The 17,267-nt window shown below is 36.5% G+C and overlaps 1 protein-coding gene across 3 annotated transcripts in view; it reads left to right on the top strand.

Annotated features, from left to right (window-relative positions):
- LOC136252508 (trans-L-3-hydroxyproline dehydratase-like) overlaps nt 1-17,267 on the top strand; it is a 182,577-nt gene that overhangs the window by 6,890 nt on the left and 158,420 nt on the right. The window contains exons 3-5 of one of the 3 annotated variants that reach the window (XM_066044963.1): nt 707-925; nt 1,370-1,638; nt 7,381-7,875. The exons of 1 other annotated variant lie outside the window; for it this stretch is intronic. In XM_066044963.1, the coding sequence (XP_065901035.1) occupies nt 707-925; nt 1,370-1,638; nt 7,381-7,449 (557 nt within the window). In that variant the 3' untranslated portion in view covers nt 7,450-7,875. Of the gene's footprint in view, nt 1-706; nt 926-1,366; nt 1,639-7,380; nt 7,876-17,267 lie in introns of those variants that run through there. One more of the 3 variants, XM_066044962.1, reaches the window with a different exon arrangement.

The raw sequence follows: 17,267 nt of genomic DNA, 5'->3' as shown, positions 1-17,267 counted from the left end.
ATACATTGTATCCTGCTAGGCCTGTCATTACGGAATCTTGACAATAGATTTCTGTTGAATACCAAAGACTCTCAGTTGAGATTTCAAATGCATTCAGTTATCTGAACTTCTGGGACCACCTAATGTTCAGATAACTGAATTTATGTTACGCATTTCAACTACTCTAATAAAAACTTCATTTTTGTTTCAATAATCAGTTACAGTAGAACCTCCCTTATCCAGACCTCTCTAATACCCAGGCACTTCCATTGTCCAGACAGCCCAAATTAGTCATGTGGCTTGTAGTTTATTGACCATAATGAAGTTTGGTTTAGATGAAAGCACAAGGAGGGAGCCTAAAGGTTGCTGTTTACCTGTTTGGTGGCTTGTTTATTCTACTAATAATAACTACCAATTGGTTGCTAGGTGATGATACATTTTTACAGCCCAGGGGAGTGACCATGAATGCTCTGTAGTGACTTCCCCTCTGCCAACTAAACTGCATAGCACTAACTGATAGCAATATTTGTTTTTTAAATTAGTCACTTTAGCATAACAGCATACATGCTATTCTCAGTTACGGACATTTCTGAGATACGGACAGTAGTATGTACCAGACCGCTCGGATAAGAGAGGTTCCACTGTAGCTGGAAGGTGATATCCCCTTGTGTCAGCATTGTTATGGTATAGTTTGTTGTTAGCTACAGTAGATCATTGTTCACTTTAGGTTACACTCGTATGTGTGGTCATGCTACTATTGCACTGGGCAGATATGCTGTGGATCATGGTATAGTGAAGGGAGTATCACCAGAAACTATTGTAAAGATACAGTGTCCATGTGGTCTGGTCACTGCACGTGTAGACTATCAGGATGGGAAGGCTGGAGCTGTTAAACTAGAGAGTATGCCTTGTCCTGTGATTGCCACTGATTTGACTGTTAATGTAGGTATGTCGTATACATATTGTAGATGTAGTATGTGTGTGTGTGTGTGCGTCCGTGTGTGTGTGTGTGTGTGTGTGTGTGTGTGTGTGTGTGTGTGTGTGTGTGTGTGCACGAATGTGTCTAGTGGCCTGAAAAAGCAAATTCCCAACTGGGCAGTTGGGGTTGTTGCAAAACTTCAGTTTTCACAATGTCTTTCCATGAGACAACGTATCAGTAACTCTTCCTCCATTTACTAATCCAGCCCCGTGATGCACTAACTCTAATGTCTAATTCAGTCAATAGCAGTGTTTTGTATAGCTGCTGGAGGCTTAACTTTGGAGGTTTGTTATGTGGGTGTGCATGTGTGTAAATTTTGTGATTTCACATTCTGTTGTGTGGCCTTATTGTGGGTAGAGTACAATACATGTGTACACACACCTACAATTATTGCTTACATCATTACAGTAGACTATGGAGAGGTGCAATACCACATTAGTTCTGGAGGGAACCACTACATCTACACTGACATTAAACAGTTTGGACTGGACTTACACTCATCCTCCTCCAATGATATCAAGATGGCTGCATACAAACTAAAGAAAGCCGTAGAGGCGGCCACCAAACTGTCTCATCCAGGAGATGACCGATTATCACAATTATCAGGAGTGTTCTTCTACTCTGGATCACTGGATAGTTTACCTGATATAATTGATGAGCTGTGTATCTACAAGAATACGGTAGGCAGCCGGGTGGTGTATTGATTATACGTATCAACTTGTCATTGACAATACATTTTAGGTATCATGATAGTTAGTTATTCTACTGCACTAACAGTAATCAAAACTATTATAGTAGATTCAAACTTTGTTATGTAACTTCTAGGAAATGCTATGTCGTTGCCTGTTACACTTATGAAAAGATTACAATCTTTAAAATATCCATTATGGCTAGTCTGTTCTGACACTAGTTAACTGGTGGACAGCGTATTGTCATTTTGAATGCTCATCAAAGTAAGTTATTATCCACCTACCCTCGCTACCTGATCACTTTAAGGTGATGGGAAACAAGCAATCTCATTATGTTGACCTAATACATACTTCTCATGATGTGACAAAATAGAAGTCATGATAAGTTAACCATTTCCCTTCTCCCATCTTTCCAATATGAATTTTACCGTATAGTAAAAAATTTTGGCTGTACAAAAGTTTGGCGAAAACCCACTCACCTCAAAATTGATGAAAACAACTTTGACGAATGGGGCTTCATCTGAATTTTTAAAGCTACCACGTACTGTACTACTCGAATGCAACATTGCTAGCTACATGTGAGTGATTAATGAACTCGCCAATTAAGGGGCGTGGCAGCCATTGCAATCGTGAGTCTTTATCCCTTGCATTGAGGGATGATGACTCACGATGGAAACAGCTGCCACACCCCTTTTAATCGTGCATAGCGACTGCGTAGCGACGTTACATTCGAGTGGTAGCTACCGTACAAGTGTAAGCATCGTTTGCTGGTTCTTGTAATGTCAGAAGGGTGTCGAGAGCAATGTTTGGATTTTCATGAACTCTTGTAGGACAATGAACCTTGCGACAATTGAAGGGAATGCTTGGAAATCCCCACAATATAATTGTCACGATACTTCAATGCCCATCCTTTCAACAAGGCTAATCTGCGCTCATGTGATTGCTAAAAATAATTGGCAGGTAAAACTTTGGTGATTGTAATGCTATTCACCAAATTCGTCAAAGTTTTTTACCACCAAAGTTTTTTACTATACGGTACATTATTTGTAGGTGTCAATGTCTAAAGTAGCTTCTACAAATAAAAGGATAAAATGTATAGGTCATGAGATATGACATTTTGAAGTTTGTAGTTTTTTCATACTGGAGGAGGCAACAGTTTCCTCTTCTGAACAATCACAGTCATATTATATGACCTATATACTAGAGGTGCACCGATATGGAAATTTTCCAAAATACCGATAACCGATATATTGACTACAAAAATTACCGATTCCGATATCGATACCGAGGTTTTTAGTATGGACACTACAATAAATGTTTAAAAAATGTGGCAAATATGCTTAAAGGTGGTCACTAAAACCTATGTAAAGAAAAAAAAACAAAGAATTGTGAAAAGTTGATGATAAGAAAAAGAAAAAAAAAAGTGCAACCAACTCAGACCCTGGCGATCATGAAACCTCTACAACTTGAGACTCATGCTTTAACCATTGAGCTACCAAGTCAACTGTAACTTAATTTGGACAATTATAGTACTTATGTGTAATATCTGCTCATATCTGCTAAAAAGTCAACTTTTCACCGATACCGATATCGCAATATCGGTACCGATACCGATATTGATATTGGTGCACCTCTACTATATACACTATCCATTTAGAGATTATTATTCAAACCTACAGAATTAAGAAATGACAATTTTTGTGTTTTTTCTGTCTGTGTGATTCCCAGAAGAGGCAACTGTTGCCCCCTCACAGATATGGGAAACTACGAACTTCATAATCTTTTATCTCATGACCCATATATGCTATCCTTTTTCCATCCCACTGAAGCCCTACATCGAAGTAAAAAACTGAGAGTATATGGTAGTTAAACCCAAGTGGATATATGGAAGACAATATATATTTACACATTCAATTGAAAGAAGTGCAATCAAAGCAAATTGAAGCCTTAAACATATAAAACTACAAAATTTGAAGCCATACACACTGTAAAACTACAGTCTCATCCCCAGCCACCCATGCATTCGATAGTGTGATCCAGTACGTGGGAGGATGAGATTGAGACTAGTAAAACTACAAGTTCTACAAAACTTGAAGCCATACACAACTGACATGCTTGTCTAGCATTATTGACGCATTGTTCGTGAACTTGACTGCTTCAAAGTGTGGGATAGAAGCCAGTTAAACCCTACCTACACTAATAGGAAATCTAGTTATTAGGACTGTACCGATTCTAGTATTGGTATCGGTATCGGGCCGATACTGCTGTTTTCATGAAGTATCGGAATCGGCCATTATATTGTTGCAGATACCGATTCTTATCATGTGTGTGGAGAATAAAATAACGTTCGTTTACTTGCTTATTTTACTAGCACAGTGGACGCCTAAAAGCATCAAGTGTAACACTAATAGCTAACTACCAGCAAAAGTACTGATCTATGCTGAAATCTACATGTGAAAACGCTTTACTGAGAAGATCAATATACTCTAATAGAACAATCAATAACTCTAATAGAGCAATCAGGTAGAAGTGACTGTTTCAATATTAGAATAAGCACCATTATGATATGTGACCGTCTCAGCAAAAACCCAACTTGTTCGCACAAGCATGCGTATTGAGAAAAACGAAATTTAAAAATAGTTCGTAAAATTATGCATGCTACAAAGAAAAATATACAAGTTTTTATCGGGCCAGTATTCAAAGAAGGAAGACTCAAATCGATTAAAACTATATACCATCTTATTCGCCTGCCCATGGAGAGTTCGAAAAGCTTTTTTCGTTTCTGTAGCTTCAACGGTATGCGTGTCACGTGCGTTTGTTTACGATGCGGTAAACGTAAACAAGATCGTCATCATTTCTTCTACCAAACTGCTTTCATATCTATATGCGCAAGGGTCTACAGGGCTAACACTGTACCGTGGCTGATGTGCTGATCCATGGTGAACATTTTAAGCCAAATTGCAACGTTGTAGACTAATCCAAACGGAAGTTATGACTGCGAATGTAAGCTCCTGTAATTTATTTTCAGTATAGTCACTGTACAAATCGATTATCTTACTCTTCCTACTGGCTAGTGCTATAATTTCAAAACTACATACCACAGAAAGCTGAAACTTTGGTGATCCATTCCTTGGACACTGCTAATTAATGCTGAGTAAATAAAAAAAAATTTAATTGTGCGAACAAGTCGGGATTTTGCTGAGACGGTCACATATTATCTACACTTCTCCAGAAGAATACTCAAACATCCACTGGTTTGCATTTTAGTGACTTCTTCCATTGTGAATCTTGATTGGCTACTTCATCAAACATGAAAACGTGTACAAGAATACCATGAAATGCACTATATAATAAATGTGTGCACTATGAAGTAGCTACTTTAAGATACTTGGTATCGGTACTTGTACTTGCAGATACTTCCCAGCTGAGTACTTGGTATTTGAAGTATCGGTAAAAAGTGGAATCGGTGCAGCCCTACTAGTTATCAACACCTTGGCCTTGGCTTCAGGTTGATAACTACGATATCCTACTTGTGGCGGGGTTTAACTATAACAAAACTTGGGGATGTTATTTTAGACATTACCTACAAGTAATGTTAAATTCAGGTTACTAGAGGCAACCAGGGGGCAATTCCTTTATTTTGTTTATTTCTTTGTTTGTGCAATCACATGTAGCAATATGTCATGACATGTGTGTGACTAACCTTCTCTTATTTAAAAAAAGTGTAGAGTTTATGGTAATTAAACCCACAAATTTGCTAACAACAGTGTGTAGCAATAAATAGTAAACTAGGAGTAAGTATCTAAGACATATTCCAAGTATGTACCATTAGGAAAATTACCGGTAAGGGTCCAATTTCATGCACCAAAATACAATGTAGTGTGTCGTGCAGCCAAGAAGCCAGCACGCGACACCGTGAGTATATTGACAGGAAGAAAGAAAACGTGATTTTTGCACCTCCGTAGCTCTGTGCTGCCTTTATGAAACAAGACACATTTGCTGTGGACACACCTGCCAACTTCACTACTCCACATACGAAATTTGAGCGAAATCGCTTCCAGTGTTCTCGAGATATGCGACTTCAAAATGTGACTTAGTTTCTTCGTTTTTTTCTTATTGTTCTTCCTCTTTTCGCACACTTACAAAAACTGCCATAAAACGCGAACGCCATATCCGATTTCCCTGAAATTTAGCACGCAGAATGGGGTGTAAAGATGCATCTTTGTACCAAGTTTGGTTGGAATATGATATACAGTCAAGGAATTATTAGCAATTATTCACCAAAAATAACACCAATATGTTGTCACGCCTACAGAGTAAACCGCTTATGGGAAGAAGCTGAAAATCGGTGGGTGAATAGGTTAACTATTGATCCTCAAACCTTTTGTGGTTTGAAAGAAATCGAGCTAAAAACCACAAGGTTACAACGAAAAACCAACAGTGTGTAACAAGTATGCAATCGAGATTAGCTAATAAAAAAAAACGACTACTTACCACGCCTACCAGATAAACCGCTTGGGGTACTGCTTTGAAAATCGCTGTACAGATGGAGTACTCATCTTAGAAAGGATCTTCAAAGGTGTAGAAGAATCAGACTTAAAACCACAAAGTTACAGCACGAAATCCAACTTAGTGTAGCAAGTGGGAGATCGAGATACTCTAATAGAGTAGTCATCCTAATAGAGCAGTCACCCTGAAGAGAGATCAGTAGAAACAAGTAATCCGTATAGAGATCAGCTACAAATAAATCACCTTGTAGAGAGATCAGCTAGAAACAAGTCACCTTGTAGAGAGATCAGCCAAATACAAGTTTTACCCTATAGAGATCAGTATATATGCAGGAAACAAATCACCCAGTAGAGAGATCAGTTAGGAGAACGTCACCCAGTAGATAGTTCAGCTAGAAACAAGTTGCCCTGTAGAGAGATCAGTTACAAACAAATCACCCTGTAGAAATATGTGCTGGATACAAATCACCATCTAGAGAGTTCAGCTAGAAACAAGTCATCCTGAAAAGAGTTCAATGAGAGTTTCAGCTACAGTTCAGTTATGTATGAGAAGTCACCTTATTAGCTACAGTATGTGATAATCATTCACTGTTAAATATACAAATATTTAATCAGACAAAATGCTATACACACAATTGCTTCTTTTGCTCCACAATTCCTGCCATAAACAACTTAAAAGGAAGCACCAAAGCCAGTTTATGGCCGGCTTTGTGGCTTGCAATACAAAAAGAAGTGATATATCTAAACCAAAACAGCCAAGCTGTAAAAAAAAGAGTGCGGCCCCCAAAAAGGGCAGGGTGAAAAAAATGTGAAATCCAAGGTGGTGGCCAAGAAATGGCTGTGATGGTAGGTTAATGGCAAAAAGTTTAATTACGACAATTCAGGTGAATTTGGTGCTGAATCCTAGTGAAACTTGGAGGAGGCAACGCAAATTCACCTGAATTGTCGTAATTAAAATTTTTTACCATTAACCTACCATCACAGTCATTTCTTGGCCGCCACCTTGGATTTCACATCTTTTTTCACCATAGCCTTTCTCAGGGCCGCACTCTTTTTTTACAGTTTAGTTTAGATAGGATATCACAGTACATTAAAGGTGTGTTAAGTCCCTTTTTAAAGATGATGTAGTAGAAGTCCTTTTACCAGCTTACTTTGGCTTAGTGAATTAGTCTATACTGGCTTTTAGCTGCCTAACTAATGATGCGTGATTGTTCTGGTGTTATAGGTATGTCGTAGTCCATGTGGCTCAGGAATTAATGGCTTCCTAGCTCTATTCCATCACACAAGGGACTGATCAAGGAGGGAGAAGTGAAGAGATTTGTTCATAGTAATAATCATTCCTACTTTGATGGGAAGGTAGCGAAGCAAGTTACAGTAAAGGATGCTCCAGCAGTGATCGTGGAGATATCAGGGAAGGGTTACTATACTGGAGAGTGTACCTTCTACTGTGAACAAGATGACCCTCGGCCTTCATTTCTGATTAAATAATCCTGTAGATTTGTGTTCTGCATGAAACTCAGCTAAATATTTTTTTTAATTGACAATCTGGTATTTATTACTGAAAATGTATACAAACTTTCAAACAGTGGCTTGTCTCATGGTATACTGTATGTATGTATGTACTTTATACTATTGCAGTATGCTATAGTTACTACATAGTAACAGAGTAGTGTATACATGCAAAAAGCTGCGTTATTGCTCTTAGTTAATCTGTTAATTTATAGTGCAGCTGAACCTTGCCTACATATTGTGCTAGATGGTTTTGTAGTCTTGTTACACATACACAAAACTACTCTTGCCCACTTGACATTGCAACTCGTTACAATCAGATCCTACAAACAATCTTATTCACTGTACTCTCACAACAAGTTATAACTGCCACTTCTACTTTTGCAGACTGTCTAGACTGTGGAATTCCTTATACCCCTGATCAATTTGAATCTATCCTTTCTGACGGTTAAAATCAATGAACTTACATACCCAGGAATCACTTTTATAGACAGTTTGATGCTGACATCATCACCTCTGCTTTTATTTCTTTTTTACTGTGGCCTGCTCCACATTTATACAAGCAAGACATAGTCACTCTTGCTCTCTCTATATAGCTACTCTATATAAAATATAGCTTGTAATATCATTAGTCATGTGACATGACATTATCCCCCACAACCCACCCTCCCTATGTCATAATGACACTGTTTATTGCAATTGTAGTGCAGGAAGATAGCGCAAGACTAATACTACCTATACTTGTTGCTGCTGACCTTGTATTCTAGCTAAAACCTTGTACATAGGGGCTCATGAACCTCGTGTGTGACTACCAACAGCTAGATAATAACAAAACACTATTACTTGCAACATGTATGTGTCAACTGCCCAAACTAGTTACTTATAATACTGGTTAATTACTTAACTACTGTACGTGTAGACAACATACGAAGACACTTATTTAGCTACACAAATGATTAAAATTTACAGGGCAGGAGAGTTTAGAGCACTTACAACAGGGACACAAGTAATGGAGGAGGGTAGCTACAATTGTTTATATCAAAATAGTTAACAAAATGATTCCAAAACAAAAGTTTTAGTGCCTTTTGATTTACTGGATAGGGAGAGAAATATTAATCACTGGGAGAGAATTCCATAATCTGAGTAATCTGTAAGTAGGAGTTAATAAGTTGGTAGAGGAAAACTTGTGATGAAGTTTAGAGCTACAACTTATAACGTAACCGTGATATATATAACTTATACCTTTTATAATTACGTAGCTGTATTATGTTAAATCAACCCAATGCAATATACAAGTAGAAGGGACAAAAAGATAGTAAGCAGGTTTAGTGAAACAGTTGTGCCGTAGTTCCTCAGTGTAAACTACGGTATCTGCATGGTTCCAGTAATATCATTTTCAGATGCACGGTAGTATCTGTCCAATCATGCAAGTTGCTTATTTACTACAGCAGCAAGAGTTCATAATATTAGTGAACTCTTGACAGCAGTAATGAGGTAAATCTGAACAAATAGTTTTGTAAGTCAGTGCACACCTATGTGTTTAAGACAGATGTAGATATTCAGCAAATTGCTGCTCGTCAAAAGCCTCAGGGGTGGGGCAAGATGTAGATGTCAAAACATAATGTTGAGGAATAGTATTCCAGCCTATTATGGTTTGTTTGGAAGCCGGAACAGAATGTGGAATGAATGCGTGGTTGTCGCACAAATCCTTAGAGGGCTTGTACCATTCCTAAGGTTTCTAAAATATTTAGTCCTGCTTCCTCGATGAATACGATCATCTTTATGATAGAGCTGAGCGATTATGACATTTTGCTACTTTCACAATTGTAGGATGCAACATATCACGATTATGATAACTATCACAATGTTATAACTTTACATAGATCAATAGCATTGTGTATGCACAACTTTATTAAATTATTTATTTTACAATACACAATGAAATTGTGTACAACTGTTTAACACAATTAAGGCCATAGACATGCAGTTACAGTTTAAATAGCAGAATGAGTAATAGTATCCTTAGAGTTTCTAACGGGTAAGCTTTTAAATACGTAGTAAGAATTATTCACATAATTAACTAGGCTTGTTCTGTGTATCATGTTCTTCCACAACAGTTATTTATTATACATTTAAATGTGATGTCACAACATCACGATTATTTATATTACATATCAACATCACGATGTTCAGAGACAATCACGATTAATCCCACAATCGATTTAATCTCGTAGTCCTACTTTATGATCCAGCGATGCATTCTTTACACTCTTAGCAATGATTTCTGATGGCTGTTGTGACTGGAATCCAGCAATGCATGTGATAAAAAAAATTTGTCAAGGGTACCTCAAGTTTAGATACCGGTATCAATGTATGTATGCTCTGGAACTGTGATGTTTCACAGCTCCCTGGGATAATATCAGCATAGGCTTCCTATCTTAGGAGCAAATCAATCAATCAATCTAACGACTAAACTTCAAAGCATACTACGTGTGCCATAGACATAGTCTTTAGCAGATTGTCCATTCCGGCTTTTAGCACTACCCTATGCTTTTTATTACGCTGGCATATTTGACGCTGGCCTAGTAGCATTACACCCTTGTTTGTGAATGTGTTAGCATTACATCTAAAACTGTTCACGCCCACATTGTTACCACAACTTAAAATCAACACTCAAAACACAAATAATCAGTTTATGCATACTGTTTTGGACTACAGATCTATGAAAGGGCCAACAGCAGTAATATGTTTCATATAAACGAATACCAACAGATGTACTGCAATCTTTTAGTCCAATAGCTATATTATGATCCACAAGACAAATTATGTTTGGAGATTTCCAATGACCACTTGAAAGTGGTATTCTTCAAATGTGACCGGATTTGCGAAAAGGTACCTTTTTCACACACAACTTTTGACCTATTTTTTGAACTTAAAAGCTTCATAACTTTTTGATCATGGCATATAATTGCTTGCAATTTTCAGTGAAGGTAGCTAAAGAATCTGGCTACATTTTGATACTAAGAGCAAGTTAATCAGTATAAGGAGTCCAGTGTTACATCATTTTGTTCGTTGGTATGTCAAATGTGTGGAAAAGGTACCTTTTCGCAAATCCAGTCACAAATACTCTGAAAAAATCCACTTCTTGGTTACAAGTAAGCATATGGAAATAACCATACAACCTCTTTGGTTTGGATGATACACTGTAAACTAATGAGTGGGCAAGGCCCAAGTTCAATGCCAATTGATCAAGCCACTCCAATAAGGCTTTTCTAGACTCCTCTTTCATTTGGCCTAAACAAATTACGCTTCCACGCTATTTCCACGTTATTCTCAACTTCCATACAATTTCTATATTATTTCCCACGCACTAAGTTCCACGCCATTCCCATACAATTTCCAAGTTCCTTACCACACTTCTATTATTTCCATGGACTACTTTTTAGCTATAGCTAGCTCAGTACTTTAATTCAGATCGAACATAGACTACGCTAGTAGCAGTCGATGCTGTATAGTTGCAGATACAAATCAATTGCTGTGCATGCCAAAAGGAGGAATGAGTGACTTAACTAAAATAATGATTGTTAGAGCTGGTCATTGCAATAACTCTAATAGAGAAGTCAGCTATTCTAACATAGATTAATAATCACTACAACAATAATATGTAACAGTTTAGTGTGCTTGGTTTAGTGGACATTGATGTCAATGATTTATTCACACGATCATCAGGAATGAATTAAACTTTACAAGTACTGTTCCTCTTGATGAAGTAATTTTTTCTCTTACTGTGAAGTGAATTAATGCATTGAGCAATTTACCACATTTTATTGAAGTACACTCCTTAAACAACTTCAAGGCCAAACTGGATACACATTGGACAGACAATTGTGTACTATAATGAGTTGGTGTACAGACTATGTTTTCCTTCTTGCCAAAATAAATAAACAATTGATTTTAATGTCCTTTTTATATACCCTAAATTTTCATACCCTGAGAAGTTCTTGCTTATAGTGTTTTAAATGTTACTCCAAGCAGATACAATCGGTTATCCCTTCCTTCTACATGGCACCTTGCACAATCAGAGCCAAATAAAGTTTGCTACACCCCTACCATGATAGTAACATTACTGCAGAAGTTAGTTATGGCATCAGAAGATTACAGTTAAATTTTCTATGCATCTTAATCAGGAAACCATACAAGTACTGAAACATTGAATGTACAAACATAATAATTAAAATAAAACTATTGGATGAGTTCTTCATCATAACTGCATGAGGGTGTTACTGAATGCTTGAAACACTCTCTATTGACTACTTGTCACAGGGATTATATGTCAACTGGTAACAAAACTCCTTCCAGTGTGACGTGTGAAATTACTAGAGGCAGCACTTTATTAAATTCATTACCTTCCTTACAGCACATTGTACTACTCCCCATACATGCTTTACTCCACATCGTATAAAGTATACCCTGATATCCCTGTGAAGCATGTATAAGTCACTTTACATGCCTGCATATGCAATCGGATCTGCAATTAATTAGCAGTCAAACTCTAAAGTAGATTTTCATGATCTTTACCATTCAAATGTAGCTAATGCAAGATACATTCATGTGGTAGAATGGTTTATATGTACACAAAATAATATTAAAATAATATTAAAATAATATACTGCATAAACAAAATGTTAGATAAGGCTGGCTGGTATCAGTGGTCATAGCAGGTTTAGTACAGATTGATATACTCTAATAGAGCAGTCCGGTAATAAAGTTCTAATAGAACAGTCATCAAATAAATGAATTTCTGTACGAAACATTCCCAGATGCAGCTACTTTAATTTTTCTTAGATGAAGGCAATTACATCTTTATTCATAACCCTGACTCCAGCTATTACTTTGCCTGACCTGTAAATTGCAGCTTCCACCAGCCCTTTTAGAATTGCTATTTGAATGAAAAACAGCAAAGAATTCAAACCCATATTTGAGCTTTCACTTTATTGTTCTAAGGAATTGATCGCTTAATGTACTTCTGTACTTGTTGAAGTACTGCTCATTACAGACAGCAAATGGGATAAGTAGAATTCTAGAAAAAAAGGGAACAGGATGCAGAAATGAGGATAGCACAATGCTTCTTTGCAGTACTGTTGGATCCTTCCACTTAAAATACTCTAATAGAGCATACAACCTAACAAAAAACTTTTAATAGAACATTCAAGAATTATTGTTAATAACTATCCCTACATTGAAAGCCTAACAACTTAATGGACTATAATAAGACGAAGATTAGATATTCAGAATATAGTTGGGTTGTTAACACTGAAGCTAGCTACTCCCTTGAAACCAAAAACATTTTTATTGATTCAAATATTAAGATTTCTAACTATAAATTGACAGTATATCTATTATAGACTTTAGAATGTAACTTCTGGATAAGAAGTCACATGATGGGTTATGCAGCAGTATACTAGCAGTAGCTCCATGACTGTTCTCTTCATTGGATCTTCAACTTGACAAAGAACACTGCAGCTGTCACTTACCCCATTACTTTTCAGTATTCTGAGGCTACAGATACAGGCACTTTCAGTGAACTTAGAATATTTTATAAACCTTTTCATGTTAAACAGTTGAATTCGTTATGGTTTCAAGGGATTAGCTAGCTTTCGGCGTTGACAACTCAGCTAGCCTGTATACCTATTCTTTGTCAGTTACATATAGTCCATATACAGGTGAATTCCCTGGTGAGGTACATATTTAAGTACACAGTTGACTGATCTGGGTATATTATATTTTATATGAAATATTTGCTTGCGAGTTGTGCAAAGATGTTAAGTGGGTCAGCCAAACAAGCAGAATCATATTATGTGAGCTAATCTTTGAATAGTTAACATGTAGTAGCCAGCTTAGCCCCCCCCTTCAAAAAATCCTATATCTGCCCCTGGGATTTGCGAAAAGGTACTTTTCCAAACATTTTACATACCAGCAAACAAAATGGTGTAACACTTACCTCCTTATACTGATTAACTTGTTCTTAGTACCAAACTGTAGCCAGATACTTTAGCTGCATTCATGGAAAATTTCATTCAATTATATCCAATGATAAAGAAGTTATGAAGCTTCAAAGTTCAAAAAATGGGTCAAATTTTGTGCGTGAAAAAGGTACCTCTTCGTAAATCCAGTCACATATAACCTTGCTTTTAATTAACAAAATTACTTCACCTTAATTGTAGCTAAGTTATGTAAGTCAACTTGTCTTAAAGTCTCTAATTAGGTTAGGTAAATAAAAAGGCTGCAACACATGTTGTTGTCGGACCTTCAGTGCTGGTCACTGTAAAGCTGTAGCTAATATGTGACCTATTTTTGAAACCCATATCATACATTTTGGCACATGATAGGTCAAATTTCTGTTTTATAGCTACAGTGAAGCACTGAGTGGTTATGTACATTGTGTTAAAATTTTGTGATGACACTTGAAGCATTCCAAAGATTATGGCTAATTTACTGTTTTATACACAACAAACTAATTTCATTATCAGTTTATAGTACTGTATAGTGATCAGCTGTGACAAATCACTCTTTCAGTACAAAAATGGATTGGATTTACGCATATTTCTTTGTTTCAGGAAACTCATGGAATGACAATTTTCCAATGCCCTCTAACTTTCCATATATATTTCATAGCACAGTAAACACATGTAAAGTTGTAAAGTTTTTAAATGTATGCAATAGAAGTTATTTAGCTAAGAATTTAATTACTGATGAATGTGCTGCTATATGTGCACCACTAAATTAGACTGGCAATAGCTAGCTACAATGCGCAAGCTAGATGTCAAGCAGCCCTGCCAGCAATCACTGGAACAGGGTACGGTGCTCTGCATGGCCACTCACAGTGTGTAAAATAACGTCTGGACACCAGACTATTTCCGGTCAATTACAGCAGTTGTCAGGCCATAATTGAATTTGTCCAGAAATAGTGTCCTTTCAAAGTGCAGCAGAGTTTATAGGGAGGCCAGACATGATGGTATTGACATGTATTTAAGTTATTTGTTTTTGGTTTGTGGTAACCACAAAGGTATGCCCAAAATTACTCTGAGGTTAACCAGTTTATTATGCTGTGCCAGCCTACTTGTCACAGTCACCAGTATTGCAGTAGTAAAATATATTTATAACCTGATTGCCAGTAGTACTTACTTGTGATATTCATGATCACCTGTACAACCAGTTTATATTTTAAGCTAGAATGAACAAGACATCAGTGCATCTCTTATGTTAATACGCTATTATTATATTCTAAACAATGGTAGCATAAGCAAAGTTTGACCACATAGCTATAGCTATGTAGAAGGCCTTGACAGAAGTCCTTATGTCTCCTTTCCTTGTAATAGAATGGATTCCATAGAAGCTCTTTTATGTGACCAGTAGTTACCCTTTAAATTACTGTAGTATCAGTGTGAATGGTTGAGTAGTAATCAGCTCTATACAGTATATGGGTGGCCCCGGAAGTAAACATCTACTGTAACTTGGTAGAAACACAGGAAAGGAGAAACAACAAAAGTTAAAATGTCTGGTAAAATCACTTGATGTCCACTTAAGTTTCACAATGTCCTGACAGTATGTCAGGACATATTTGAAAAGTTATTTCGCACACTGCACTCTGACTTAGATCTAGTCTATCTATTCAGCTATTATCAACAGGTAGTCTAGTTGAAGTTATTATCGCCATCGCAGAGTGACTTATCCTCAACACAAAACTTGCAGTAGTGCATCATTGCGCTAATGTTTCTTGGAAATGTTACTTTATGGAAGTTGCAACAGGTAGTATTCGATGTGCTTCTGTTAGTAATCATCAACAAAATTAATGTTTCCATCCGTTTAGTAACCATCAACAAAATTAATGTTCTTCTGTTTGGTAATCATCAACAAATGTTCTTTCTGTTTGGTGATCATCAACATGTTCCATCTGGTTGGTAATCAACAACAAATTAGCCATCTGTTTGGTAATCATCGCAAATCTTCTAGTAATCATTGGCAAATGTTGCTGTTTAGTAATCATCAACAGATGTTCCATCTGGATGATTCAAAGAACTCTCCACATACGAATCACACACAAACATGTGTATAAGGTTACTTTGAAGGAAGGAGCCTCAGATGTACCAACAGCTTGTGTAATCATTCAAAATGTATTTGGTAGTATCTTTCCTAGTTAAATACATCTTTCATTAAGTGTGGACACTAAGCTTGTAGACAGTATAGAGTAGCATTCTGTGATCTTACCAATCATACAGACAATCTAAATGTTATAGTTAGAGACCAAACACATGGATCTTCATTATTAAAACAAGCAAAGCTGAGGGTGTTTAAAACTCGAAGATTTTAAGTAAACTTGGCTCAAAATGAGGTACTGCATAATGGAAATTGAAGTTATTATTGTTGCTGGTTACAGATAATTATGAAATTTCGGCCAGTCAAGACGTTGTAGATCTACATATAATATTATGCCTATCTATGTGACATCATGAGCTCATAAAATCTACATTCTTATGTGCACCTGTAGGCTCCTGATTGGTGCTGTGCAATAATAGAATATCTCAACAACTCAAAAAAAAACTTTCATTTTGATAAAATCAATATTATTTGATAAGAAGTAATGTCATATGGCACTGTTTGGTAAGCACAGTTTTATATAATATTAGCTATTTGTTAACTTAAAGTCATGTGCTAGTCCTTCCTCAACTAGTTTACCCCATTGTACAAGCTTACTAATAATCTAACTGCAGTTGATACATATGGAAATTTATTATCTTGATAGTAAAATCATTATCTTTATCTTGAATGTCATTTAGGTATCAAAATATTGTGTTATTTTAAAATACCACTCCAGCCCTACTCCTGATAATACTGCAAAATTTAATATACTTCGTAGATGCTTAGCAACAATGGGCATCATTCACTGTAGAGTCAATGTGCTACCACAGACAAACTCAAATATGAATGGCCAAGGCCACAAAATTTGTATCGAGTCAATTGAAGTACTGGATGGAAATTTGAAGCCTAGTATAAATATTTTTAAGTCACTGTTCAAACACCATATATAGTGTAGCACAGTTAATTAAACACTCTACCTATTGTGCTTGCACACTCTATACAGTTCATGCATCCCTTCCTACAGATCATCTTATTTACTGTATACTTTCACAACAAATAAATGACAAAGTTTGGAACCACCAACTATGTTTGGCGAACCAAAGCAAATTCACTGATATCATTGAGCTGGGAATTTGCTAAACTCTTTTCTTCAAACCTGCTTGGTGTGTTGATTCACAAAACTCAAGTTGCATCAACCTATCATTCATCATTTACATGTCAACAATTAATCATCAAATTATTTTACATACGTGTATAATTACAAATTTGTTGTCCCTGTTCCACAAGTGCATCCTTCCCTCTTTTGCTTTGTAAGCAATAAAGTATTGTAGGTAATCAGTTTGTAATTGTAACCAGTTTCTGGGGGCAATTGGAAACAGTGGAAATGGAAAGTGGAAATGGAAAGTGGAAATGGAAAGTGGAAATGATCAAATTGTCATAATTTTTTTCTAAACGTACCCTAGA

This window comes from Dysidea avara, chromosome 4 (genome assembly GCF_963678975.1).
Source record: "Dysidea avara chromosome 4, odDysAvar1.4, whole genome shotgun sequence".
In the NCBI taxonomy this organism is placed as follows: domain Eukaryota; kingdom Metazoa; phylum Porifera; class Demospongiae; order Dictyoceratida; family Dysideidae; genus Dysidea; species Dysidea avara.
This window is presented reverse-complemented; position numbering and strand designations above follow the sequence as displayed.